General features: G+C 35.3%; 1 protein-coding gene across 1 annotated transcript; it reads left to right on the forward strand.

Moving 5' to 3' along the window:
* Nucleotides 1-891: 891 nt before the first annotated feature.
* On the forward strand, nucleotides 892-11,665 carry LOC129578014 (uncharacterized). The gene is made up of 12 exons (XM_055466046.1): nucleotides 892-1,098; nucleotides 7,990-8,234; nucleotides 8,340-8,436; nucleotides 8,748-8,837; nucleotides 9,016-9,099; nucleotides 9,252-9,376; nucleotides 9,455-9,508; nucleotides 9,658-9,694; nucleotides 9,778-9,812; nucleotides 10,206-10,314; nucleotides 10,385-10,475; nucleotides 10,673-11,665. Exons 1-12 carry the CDS (start codon nucleotides 1,075-1,077, stop codon nucleotides 10,972-10,974), a joined length of 1,293 nt encoding a protein of 430 aa, XP_055322021.1. The 5' UTR covers nucleotides 892-1,074; the 3' UTR covers nucleotides 10,975-11,665.
* Nucleotides 11,666-13,673: the final 2,008 nt, after the last annotated feature.

Consider the following 13,673-nt stretch of genomic DNA (forward strand, 5'->3'; position numbering starts at 1 on the left):
AACGAAACATGTTTGATCTTATTGTCTAAGCAACAAGTTATAGAAGCAGCAAGAAAGAAAAAAATGAGCTTCAGATACACATATGTGTGTATACACATATAAAGCGTACAAATCGAAATGTACTCAAATTTTTGTTATCTTATGCTTCGGCTGAAACGCAGCAGCCTCACATATCCGCATGTATAATTATAATTGTGTATGAACTTTTTTCTTTCTTTATTTATTGATTCACGCATTAATGAAAGAGTCAGTGAATTTGTTTTTTTTTCTCTTTCTTCATCTCTTTCTCTGTAGTACACCGCGGCTGCTGGTGTGTAAGCATTGCTATGCTTTGTTTTGTACTCTTTTTTTTCTCTCTTATAATCACACCGCGGCCAGTTAAAAATGCACAATTTTTATGGTCAGAGTCACCACCCATTTCGGTTTATGGTCGCCTTTTTTTCCTTTGTTGCATATCATTTTGGCTGAAAACTGAACGCTTTCGTATGCAACAAGTGTATGACGGTAGATTTAAAAAAAAAAACTACAACAACTTACGACGAAGAGAAAAAAACCCATTGAAATACAGTTAAATAAAGAAATGAGAAGATGTTCGAAGGAAAAAGAAGAAAGGGGAGAGGTAATCAAAAGCGAATGAGAGCGGGCGAGAGAGTGAGCGCGCGCATTTTTGCCCGACCGACTGTGCGCGCATGTTGGAATTGGTCGCGTTGAAATGAGCATGTAATGGTGCGTTTAGTGGTAGCTCTAGTTGTCTTAAAGACAATTCAGCGCTTCAACCACATTCACCAACACAGGCCAAGCGCCATGCACATATAGCGAATGTGTACTACAGCTCTATCGCACAGATTTCAGCGATTTGCTATATATATGAGCGAAGTGTTACCGAAACATTTAATCAGATAGTTGATGTTTGTTCCTCGAAGAGGATCGTGCAGACTGGAAAGAAGAAGAAAATTAACAACAGTGTAAAAGCATCCGAAAAAGAACGAAAATCTGTACGAAAAGCGTGCGAAAAGTGTACCGACTGACAGAGTATTTGGTGGCACCAAAACCAAATATACAATCAGATCTAACATGATCAGGCGATGGAGTGTTGTGGTTAGTTTTCAGTAGTTTTATTTTTGTCGCAGTTTTATGGTTTGAATTTTGGTTTAATTTTTTTTTTCGCGTGACATTATGCGGAAAAAGAGTATTAATTGTGAACAAACGTTTTGCTGCAATTGTTTTAATTTTCCCTATGTCTGGATTTGCCAACACGCGTTTGGATTTAGTTGTATTTTAGTCATGTCATTTTAAGTGGGTACAATCAACACATCATAACAATAGAACACTTTTGAAATTGGTGCGTGTATAAATCACTTTAACGTAGTTGATGCGATTATGAAATTATCGGGTGACAAATTAAATAACAGTTAAAAACCATTTGGTTTTGTAAAAAAAACAAATAATAATGATGAAACGAAACAAAAGAAAAAGAAGAAAAAGAAAGAAAAAATGCGACAAGAGTGTTTTCTCTTTATTTTAATTTAATTTTTTTTTAAATTTTGTTTTACGGTTTTAAATACGTGACCATCCACACTTTTCATTTCATTCATTCTAACGTATGAAATAATAATGGCGAAAGCATGGGGAAGCGCATGTGCGCTTGTATCAAATTAAGTGACCGAAACATGGAATTAACGACGCCCGGACAGCTCATTCAGAAACAGAAAAAATATCATGTATTGTTATGTTATATTAACTAACGGTCGCTAAAAATTAAAGTTGGCCGTCTTACGCAAAATAGGAAGCCATTGGTCGCGTGCACTGAATACCAATGCCCGACTAATCCACAAACGAGTCGAACGACCAAATTCATTGATCCATCACTCGTTGAAGTCTATTGTCCAAGACTATGTGCGTGTGTGTCTCTGTGTATGCATGGCTCAATGCCCTGGTAACTATAAGGAGTGTTTTATTAATTTACTTTACTTATTTTTATCGTTTCCATTTCATTCATGTATAATAATTTCGCTTTTCACAGCTGCATTTCTTTTTTATTTTATTTTTTTAATTAATATGTAACGAGTCCTTTCACTTTCTTGTGTGTTCCCAAGCAAATAATCAACAGTTATTGAGACGCTATTGCTGGGACTTACGCACAATATGAAAAAAAAAAAAAACAAAATACGAAAAACCCATTTTATAGTTTCGTCACCATTTTTTTGTTGTTGTTTTTGTTGTTGTTATTATTATTTTTAATTTGTGTTCGTTACCGTTATAAGGTATCATATTAAAATATCATCGATCGCAATTTGTAAGCGACAATTGACATTCATTCAGTTTATTATGAATGGAAATCGTTGTCAATTCTTGCATATATGCAGAAAACGTGCAAGTCATTAAAATACTCGAGTATGCATAGCGATATTGTAAATACGTGATATTGATTCCTCTTTCAATTTCACACTCTTTCACATACAAGTGCAAAGCGTGCGTGCATGTGTGTGTGGCTCATCTCTACTTCAATTTATTGCATGGATTCCGTTCAGCACTCATTTAAATGATACGCAATTCACACATTCAATATAGATATATATGCTGAATGACGACGAGCCACACTAAGCTGCTGAAAATTGCACTAATGAATAAACACAATGCGAGTGACTTATGTGTATACTCTTGATTTCACCAACATAAAAAATCTGAACGGATCTCTCTCCCGCATTACAAGTGTAATGAACTTCTTCTTGGGCTCAGAAGCATCCAATGCTCAAAATATGTATCATGGTAATATATGTTGGATGTTAAATGTTCGAATAACGGACTCTACATGCGACTGATATACCACCCAATCCGCCATAATACTGGGTTAGTTGATTTTTCACGTTATTTGTGCATGCATGCTTCGGCAGCAGCGGCTGCTGCTTCTGTTGCCGTTACCATTGCTGTGGTTGTTGTTTCGTTTTTTTTGCTGTTTCTCATCCGGACCAGTGTGTCACTCGTTAGAAAAAACTGTAAAACAAAAGGTGAATAATAAACGTGGATAAACATTTATTGTTTAAATATAGAAATCGAAAGGAATAACACTTGAGTGCTTAAATACCTTGCACATGGTAGCGGCAGACACCTAAGCGAAAGAAGAAGAAAAAAAATAACAAGATAAACGAAAGAAAAATCAACACAGTTTACTGCTGCTTCAGCTTCTGAAAAATGCTCAATCAAAAGAAGAAAGGGAAAAAAAGCAACAACGAAGAAACAAGTAACGCGCAGCAGCAGCAAAAAAATATATAAACCAATGGCCAAATGTAAACCAATGGACGAACATCCATCTCAACATCCATTATTTATTGGTATATGGTTCTTTGGCTGATTAGGTCAATATCAATAAGAAAAAAAAGAACGATCGACAATACCATTGTGTGCAATGAGGTATGTAACACATGTTAATCTTTCATTCATCATGCCCGCTTAAAACGCTATGAGCTGATGATACTGCTGCTGTTGCTACTTTTTCGATTCATTTGTTGCAAGCCGCACAGCTAGCTGCGATCAAATATTCGTATATAAGAAATGTGAGCGTGCGTAGTGCGCACACGCTCACTCCCAAGCATGCATAATACACAGCATTGAAAACAAAACACTAAGACATAACACAATGCAATCAATTAATAGCCACTACAAATACCTCCTAGTCATCTTTTGATCGGCTTAAGCTATGCGATTTTATGATTTATAAAACGATGTGCGCATATTCGCGGGCGCGCGCACAAACAACGAAAGAAGATGACGATGATGACGGCATCACGGTGGCAGCAACGAAACAACAACACAAAGATGAATGGAAAACTAATAAACGTCAAATAAAAACGCTTTTTGTACCATGCTATAAAACGATTAGACATTTTAAATTGTATGCAGATAAAGCGTTGTTGTCTTTAATTGTTACACTTTGATGCCACGCAAGCCAAAGAACAAAGGAACAAATTCCCAAATATGGAATACATTTCAATGCTACGGACTGTTTTTTTCTTTCTTTCTTTTTTCTACTTAACCATCTCATTATTTATTCGCACATTTTCTTTGTAAGCATGTACCCGCGCACCCGCGCACAGCGGCAATTTTCTGTGAGACGAGTGTCTAATCGCAATGCATGTCGCATTTCAAAATACATATATTGTTAAAGCTCTTCAAGAAGAAAAAAAAATGAGTGAATAAGTAAACAAAAGTTTATGAAGAAAAAAACATTTAATACCTTAAACCAAGAGAGAAGATGAGCAGAAAAAAAACAACAACAACCGTGTAGATTTCAGCAACAACAAAAAATCTATAAATATAAATGAATGCAATTTTAAGCACATTTTTTTCGCTCGAAATATAAGCGAACCGCATTCGATCTAATTTGAGGAAAAAAAGAAAATGAAAAAAAAACACAAAAAAATGAGCAAAAGACTCATGAAAGTAAGCAATAAGCAGTGCTGCACCACACCACACGCCACACATAAAATTCAGGTACATGTAAAAATGTTAATAATTAAATTAATTATCTCTTTTAATTTACATTTACGAAGACCGAATCAATGTGCGTATGCCATGTATGTGTGTGTGCGTGAGTACGATGCTTATCGTTGGGTTAAACGTGTCTTTAAATTCGATTTTTCTCTCTCTGCTCTTTTTTTATATTTCACAAGCACTTAGCTCATGATTGGGACACACTGTGCAAGTGCACGGTCAAAATGGTTATTGACAAATGCGCGCGCGCGCACGCACATACACAAGCTCACAATCATACACACTCGCTAGCCTTCAATGCATATATTTGCTTCCTTTTTCTTTGGTCATGTCATTTTCTTCTGGCCTTTTATTTTTTTTTTTTTTTGCTCAGATGAAGTGTGTTCATTTCGAATGGAATGTGTATGCGTTGGCTGTGTGTGTGTGTGCGTTTACAATGTCGAGGACCAGAGAGGACAGTGAAAACTGGCCAAATCACATATATTACGAATAAAAATGGTGAGCGACTAGATCTCGTGCGCCCGTGCAAATACCATTCGCATATGCATATTATGTTTAATGAGGTAAATATACGGTCACAATAATCGAATGATTATAACTGGCGCACGATTTATCATTTAGCAAATGACTGCAATGACACTTTTACTTTAATCCGACCACTGTTCGGTTCGCCTGTTTAGCTTTGCTCGCTAGCGCTAGCTCGCGTGCACTCGTGCATGAACACACCACAGTGTTACATTTTAATAACAAATCCAAAAGCCACGATTGTTTATTAATTCGGCAAATAGAAAATGAGTGTGTCAAAAATGTGCACTCGAAAAATTGAAATATCGTTCCGTTTCTTCTTGAACTAGAAAACTGGTTGTTGTGAAGTGAAATGAACAACGAATATACATATGTTGGAAGAAAATAAAAATCAAATCAAATCAAATATGAATGAAGAAGCGGAAAATAGTCATGCTAATTTGATATGCCTATATACACACATAGCACAGACACCGGGCGCGCGAGCAACACATAAGCAGAGCATTGAAATTGCTCATTGTGAATTATATAATTTGGATTTTGTTGTATTATTTTATTTTCCGTTCAGATCCGCATCGCATGTACGTCTATATCTATCACTGAATATATTGAATTACAACGGTATCATTCCATCATCTAGGTGGCGTGAATGGCCAAACAAACAAACAAACTCACTCACTTACTTTCGTTTATTGTCATTTCACTGGAATTTCAACGAATGCGCCACGAACTACATAATCAATGCCAAAAGTTGTAGGAGTCAAACGGAATTGAGACGGTGTGCACAATGACGTGTCGTTGCAAAAATCGAACAATGCCATCGTCAATCGTGCCACATGTTATATCAATGAGATTTTGTTTTCCTTCTTTAAGCCAATGTTGTAGTTTTTACACTTCTTCATTATCTATTCATTTGTGTTTTGTCTAATAAGTCGTCGGATAATTGTTTAAATTTCGAAAGCATCGATCGATGGCAGCGGCGCTTTCGGCGAAAACTAAATTGGCTAACATACAAAAATAGCACTGAATACGAAATTACTTTATACGCCGGCATGCGTTTTCGCAAAACCACCAAATAAATATTTTGTTGCAAACTATTTTTGTTGCAGCTAACTTTCTTTGGTGCTAAATTTAGTTGTGTTATTGCATCAATTCAAGATGAATCATGATAAACCTTGTTAAATTCTGCAGTCATTTGTTTATTTCTTTCCTATTTATTTATTTCTTGATGCTCCTGATTTCACCACCAAAAAAAATCCAAAATTTCGCAAATAAAAACATGTTTGCCATTTCGAAAATCCATTTGGCAACTCTTTCGCCAATTTCTTTGATGATCAAGTCGAATATTTTTCGTTGTGTTTCTTATATTGAATTTACGGCGATTTAAATAAGGCCTTAATTAAATATAAATTAATTTGCTTCTCTCTCTCTCCCTCTCTCTCACTCCATTTTTCCAAAGTTTTAATTAATTTTCATCCAAATTTTATTCCGTCCTCCACTGCTCCATTCCTTGGCATCTCTTCGTGAGAATTTCACATTTATCCACATTCATTCGTATTTATGCTTCAATGAAACGGTAATATAATTTAACTTGGGTAACACAATGCAATTGCGGAAGAATAATCGACGATGTGCGGCGGTGTTTGGTGCATTTTCTGGAGAAAAAATGAGCGCGCTCGTATTTGCTGCCGCCACTGCTGCGCAATTCAATATTTAATAGATCTTCCGATCGACTTTCAAAAATTTTCAGTGAACAAACTCTCCATCCGCCTATGTATATGTGTTGTTTCTTGAAATGTTGTGTGTTACATTTTAAATAATATTCGGTGCGAAATCGCGATAGTTTTTTTTTCCTCTTCTTTCTTGTTATATATTGACAATATGAAATCAAATTGCAAATTAATCTAATTGGCTATAGTTGATGATGAGTTTTCCACGTAAAATTGAGAGATAAAAAGCGAGTCATCGACATATTTCAAACGAAAAGTCTTTCGACATCAATAAACAGTATTGTCATCATACGGTCGTGATCATGTGAAAACGAAACGATGCATTTCAAATGAATGTCGTTTTCACTCTGTTTGTGGAAAGTGAACGCGTTTGTTTGTTGTTTGAAAAGAGCATGTGTGTGCGTGTGTGTGTGAGTTTATTGCGAATTTGTCGCAATCGACCGGCAAAATACCGGCATCAATTAGACTAGTTTAAATTGAATTTATTTGGGCCGCCATTTCGAATTTCCCGTTTCGTTTTTCTCTTTGCATTTGCACACCAACTAATTGGGATATTTACTCTTTTTCGTCTTGTTATTATTTTCTTATCGGCGATACACTTCTTGTTTCGTCTGTGTTCGATATCGCGTTCGCAGTTGGCTCTCGTTATATTCACTTTGAATAATTACATGATTAGTGGGAATACAATACACGGCGTGCATTCATACAGCCTGAATTTAAATAGCGTCAGACATACGCCCAACAATGCTATACACTATGATCAGAGCAATGAAATTATTAAAACTTATAATCTTTTTTTGTTGTTGCTGTTGTTGCTGCTGCTGCTGCTGCCACCGCAGTCGTAGTCGTTGTTTCGCTCTCTTTTACCATCGTCTTTGGGAAATAAAATGTGGCATTTTTCGCTATTTTCTCCATTTTCATGGGAACTTGCGTTTTCCGAACACACACATTTTCTTCGAATATTCATTCACAAGGAGGAAATGAAACGACAATATTTTCTTTCATTCGTTTATCTTTATGGTATATATTATACGCGGTATTATATGACATTGCGCATGAATTATATAGTAGCCGTAGCCACGTGGATGGTTTCGGTTTTGTGATTTATAATAACGTCAGACCAGGTTAGACATACAGAACAAATGCAGCAGACGGGAGAGTCACATGAAATATGCTCGTTTTTATTTCTGGTTTGTTCAAAAACACAACATATATTCAACGATCGATCATCTTTCTTTGGTAGATATTTCTTGGAGTGCTGCTCCATAGGTCACAGGTATCAACGAAAGCAGTTAAGTTTGACGATCAAACGGCTGAAGCTTCACAAGCGTCTAACAAGCAAGTTGCACAGGAACGCTTAGACCTCTTAGGACATTTATTCCATCATGATGACCACCATGAACATCATCATGTACAAATCCAACATACGCATGATCCTGGTTTCTGGAAGAAAAAGGTCGTTTGGAAGGCTGGCTGGAAAAAAATTTGGTAGGCTCAAAAATACCGTTCATCACTTTGATTGAAAAAGAATTGGAATAAATCTCAAAATGACTTTTGAATAAACGTTTTTTTTTTATTCTTTCAATTTTAAAGGAAAACGGCAAAAAGTTATAAAAAAATTTGGATCCCCCATTGGGTGCACACCGAACACGCTGTTGTACGAGACATAAAGGTTCCGGCATGGAAACAGGTAAGTTTTGATTCATCATCAATCATACTTTTGACTTTATTTTGGTAAATGCTTTCCGTTTTGTTTGGCGAGCGGAAATGATCACGTCAAATGTGTTGTTCGAATTCCAAGATACACAGTGTGTTTCTGAAAAATGAAATGGAATGAAAGAAAATTGTAATTCGGCACGGTTAATAAATAGAAATGCTAAAATTTCATTTGGGAATGCGTAAAATTACTCACCTGTAAATAATTATGAGATAAATATTAATTTTGGTGTTTTTGTTGTTGTTGTTTTACGTCTGTTTGTTTCACTGTTTCGCGTTTGCTAGATTTGGAAACCAGTGTGGCGCGAAACTCAAGTACCTGCCTACAAAGATTATGAGGTAGCTGATTGGAAAAAATACTACAAACCAGTCTGGGTATGTCATTAATAAATTAAATAAGAAAATCATATGCACATGTGCTACTGTAGATTTTTATTTTTGGAGAGTAAGCACATCTTCGGCCATTCACTTGTTACTTGTTACTAGTAACGACTTGAATGTTGCTTTTGTATCATGTCTAATTTCGTATCATTTTGGTGTTGTACTTCAATAGATTCCAACCAAAGTGCCTGGCTGGAAAGACATTCAAGTACCAGATTGGAAGAAAACATGGAAGCCATATTGGCGTGAAATTCAGGTGAGACGATTTTATACCATATAATCTTTTTCATTCTGATTAACGTAATAGGCGTTTTGATGTAGGCTATTAAAACGGTTCAGAGTATCATTTAATAAATGGGTCGGTGGGTGAAAATTAACGTTTTTTTCTCTCTCTGTACTTTTGATTAGGTGCCGGCATGGAAGGACATTGAAGTACCAGCTTGGAAGCAAATTTGGGTTCCAGAATTAGTCAAAGTTGGCATTCCAGGCGAGAAATTCTTAGGCAAAGATCATGAAGGCTGGGAATATACTAGGTAGAGTGAAAATTTTAAATTGAAATCGCTTTTCCGAATACACATTTCTGAACTAACTCTTTGATTCATTTCTCTCAGTCATGACCTGTGGAAAAAGAAAGTCGTATGGAAGTCACATTGGAAAAAGATTTGGTGAGCTAACTTTTTTTTAACTAAAATTATGTAGCGATGGAAAAGTGAATTGCATCATCCATTGCATTCACTTAAACTTTGCCAAAAATCAACTTTTAATTGAATTTAATTTTTTTTATCAATTAATCTTTTCATTTTTTTTTTTTCAGGAAACCAGCCAAAAAACAAATTTGGGTACCAAGCAAGGTAGATAAATGATTTGCAAACGACTTTTTTTTTATCTGAATTTTATGCAGTTTAATAATTGAATTAAAATGTTTTTGTCACAGAAATTAGAATGGCGCGAAGAATGGAAGAAAATTTGGTGAGTTTTTTTTTTCTTATTTGGTTAATTTATGCGATAAAACAAAAGGCGACGATTAATGTTCATGCATGCGATGCTATCCAATTTGGTTGAATAATAAATTTTCGTTTATAATTTTGAAAATCGATTCATATCTTCACTTCCAACATCAATCAGATGTTTGTTTTGTCATTTGGTTTAAACAAAACGGATGTTTTATTGGGTAGTATAAAGTTAATTTTGATGACCATAAAAGTTTAACATTTAGAGAAAAAGCGCATACATTTTCGTTCAGATGAGCGAAAAGTAAAAGTGCGATATTGCATTTCAAAAGATATTAAATGAGATAAAAACGGTAATGATAAATAAAATTAAAGTGGATATACTGTAAATAACGTGAAAATCTCTACACAGGCGCAACGAGAAGAAGCAAATCTGGTTGGACGACAAGAAATTGGCATGGAAAGAAGCATGGCATCAGGTGTGGCGCACAGAGAAAAAACTCATCTGGGTCCCTAGCAAAGTGAGTATGAAACCATATACACATTGATGTGTATCGGCTCATTGATTATGAAAATTTATCCAAATAACAGAAATTGGAATGGGTTAGTGCATGGCAGCAAATCTGGAAAATTGCTCACAAAGTTGAACATGTCCCAGATAAAAAACTAGAATGGAAAGAAGGTGAGTCAATTTGATTGAGAATTAGATTTTTTTCACATATGTTGGTTCATTTTTTGCAAAGAATTTTTGTTAGTGCAAATTTAAAAAAAAATGTATATTGTTGTGCGTCAATAGTTCCGTTGCACTATGATTAATCAAATGGTATACAAACAATGGATCAGCACTACAATCTATTCACTCTATTATTGTTAATTCAGGATGGAAACCAATCGAAACCACACATCCTGCATGGCAGAAAATCTGGAAGCCAGTCGTAATCAGCGAGTGGTTCCCATCACCCGATCATCATGATCACCATGATCACCACGATCACCACCACGACCATCACGAGCATTGGGACCGCAAAGACACAGAAAACACCGACTCAAAGGTAGTGTGGAAACGTGAACAACCATCGGCTCAACCACAAGCTGTTTCCAAAGTTCAATCGCCGTTAGAAGCAAAGTTTATCACACCTATAGGGAGCACACAGCCAAAGGTTTCTGTGAAAGCAAATTAAAACGCCATCACTAATAAAAACAAATGAAAAAATAAATAGAACGGCAACGGCACCAAGATAGGTCCCAATTTTGCGCATGAAAGAAAAATGAACAACAAAAAAACATAAAAAGACATACTAGGCTAAAGAATTTTCATAAATAATATTTAAAATTATTAAGTTAAATATAGGATTGCCTAGGATTTATAAACAACAAAAAGAAAGACGTAAGGAGAAAAGAATACAAATACACTTCCATTGTGTATGCTGTAAATAGTTACCTAATCGTTCTGTTTTTTTTTTCTTTTTAATTGTGCATTACAAAATACATACAAATAGGCTGATTCATATTAACAAAACGAAACAAACAAACAAGAAAAAGAGTCAAATATTTTTATAATATTGTTGTTATTGATCATGACGATCGCAAACTGTTTTCTGTTATCGATTTTTAATTGTATAATGAATCAATTTCATTTCGTTATTCATTTTATTCCCATTTTCACCGCACACGAAAATGCCATTGATTCTACGAAAACGAAAAACAAATGCATGTCCGTTCAAATTCAGTTTGCCGAAATTTGTTGTAGCATTTAAGCCTGTTGACAAAAACAAAAATTTATATATTGTTACATTGTTATGACTTTTGTACGATTATAAAGCAAATTAATGACAAAAAAAAGCGAAAATACAGATGAAAATTACCTATTAATTCAATCTACTTCTCATTTTGTATGTGTGTGTTTGTGTGTTTGCTTTGAATTCGCCGTCGAAACAATATTATTCCATCGTTTATGATGCATTATAATATGATTTCATAATCATAACTTTTACTATTTTATGATTCATTCATAATACTATCATCCGGATCATTTCAAAGAAAACGGTTTGTTTATTGTGTGCATTGATACTGAACATTTTATGATTCAGATGCAATGATATCCATTTTTTTCATACAGGTCAGGTTTAAAAAAAAAAATTTCTTTGCCTCACAAATTTGAGATTTTTGTTTTAATTCATTCCGCTTTAAACGAAGAAAAAAAATATATAAAAAGTTCGTCTCTAGTTTGTGTTTTGAACCAACGTTGAATCACAAAGCTGCAAACACGATGAAAACTTTTTCCGAAAGCAAATCCATGAAACAAACTTGATGACTTGTATTTATTGCCGCCAGATTTCTCTGCACGCAAAACTGCACCACGACTCGAACACTTTTGTCGCACGGTAAACGAGAGAGAGAGCGCTGAAAATTCAGTGCTGAACACGCCAAACACAACACACATTCGCATGCCAAAAGATCATCATAAAAACGTTTGAAATTATAAGCGTAGCGATACGGTGAACACGATATCATACCTAACTCACGAAGACGAATGTAAAATTGTTATTTTAGCAGGTCTCTTTTAAACTCGCTTTCGTCCGCAAATCAATGTGCTTGCGTTTCGCTTTTTTTCTATTCATTTTCGTGTAGCGGCTCTCTCGGCATGAAAAAGAAGAAGAAAAAAAAGTAAAAGCAAAAACGAAGACAAAGTGGCCAAAGAATCGGACAAGAATTTCAAGCCGCAAAATTATACGAGTTTTCTACATTGGCGTTAAACTAAGCTCGAGCCACGCGTACGCGTTCAATTATTCGAATCGTTCGTTGCAAAATTGTATCGATGCCCTCTTAAGTATGCGTTTTACTTAGGTTATTAGCACGCACATTTAAACAATACACCATATTATAATGTGTGCAGTTAAAGCATGCATTTACCGAATGAAGAAAACAAGCCAAACGAATTGCATTTACGATCACACGATTTAGCGTGTATTTGGGTCGATCTCCTGCTGGATACCATTATTATCACTTCGATAATTGATTGTCGATTCTAGTTGTTGACATTAATTCAAATCCACAATAATTTTGCTTGTTTGAGACGCGCTGATTAATCAACACGAGCGAGAGAGAGATAGAAAATGGACGAGAGAGAGAGAGAGAGATCAAAAGCACTATTTTTGATGTCGTACACCTACACTGTGTACAATTAAGTATACACGAAGTTCGATGCATTTTGACTTGCAATGATATCGCTTTTTTATGTTCTGTCATTGCTTTCACTGATTTGCCTACCGAACATTGACCTCAACATCGGTGTAATGCTTATCTCGTTAGCGTCATTTTGGTCAAAGTTGATTTGATCATAAAATCAATACCATGTTCAGGACACGGTGATCAACAGTGGGCTTAACAACAAACATGTGGTGATGTTAACACGATACGTTAAAGAGGTATGCTTCTCCCGGTTTGCAGTATATTTCAATGTGTCAAATCAGGTTTCAAACGAGATTGATCATCGTTGAAGTTTTGACAGAGAAACGGAGTGACAAGAACTTCTTTTTTCTACCTTTACCATTTCGAATATATGTTCTTTCTCTCTGCCACGAATCTCGAAGACATAGTTTTCAAAGTGATAATTTCAAATCCGTGTCAATGTGTCACAACGAAACTTATTTGCTATTAGCGCGATGTAACCTTGAAGGTATTCACTGAAATACTATTCAGAAAACGTGATACGACACCAGATGTTTTAGAAGAAAAAAAAATTGTCCACATTAACAACATTTTGGGTAGAAAAAATCTGAATAGTCTTGGAACAATCGCCTTTCCATGATACACGTTCATTTTTAGCAAGTTCATTTGATTTTTTTCTTCTCATATTTCAGCGATATGAATTAGTTGT

The sequence above is a fragment of the Sitodiplosis mosellana genome, unplaced genomic scaffold (assembly GCF_009176505.1).
Source record: "Sitodiplosis mosellana isolate CC-2019 unplaced genomic scaffold, AAFC_SMos_1.0 Smas_scaffold_6226, whole genome shotgun sequence".
Lineage (NCBI taxonomy): Eukaryota > Metazoa > Arthropoda > Insecta > Diptera > Cecidomyiidae > Sitodiplosis > Sitodiplosis mosellana.

Bases quoted from the DNA above. Each gene is read 5' to 3' on its own strand.
- LOC129578014 (XM_055466046.1), top strand. From the start codon at position 1,075: ATGATCAGGCGATGGAGTGTTGTG. The intron at 8,235-8,339 runs GTAGGCTCAAAA...TCAATTTTAAAG, and splicing joins GCTGGCTGGAAAAAAATTTG to GAAAACGGCAAAAAGTTATA. The intron at 9,509-9,657 runs GTGAGCTAACTT...TTTTTTTTTCAG, and splicing joins TCACATTGGAAAAAGATTTG to GAAACCAGCCAAAAAACAAA.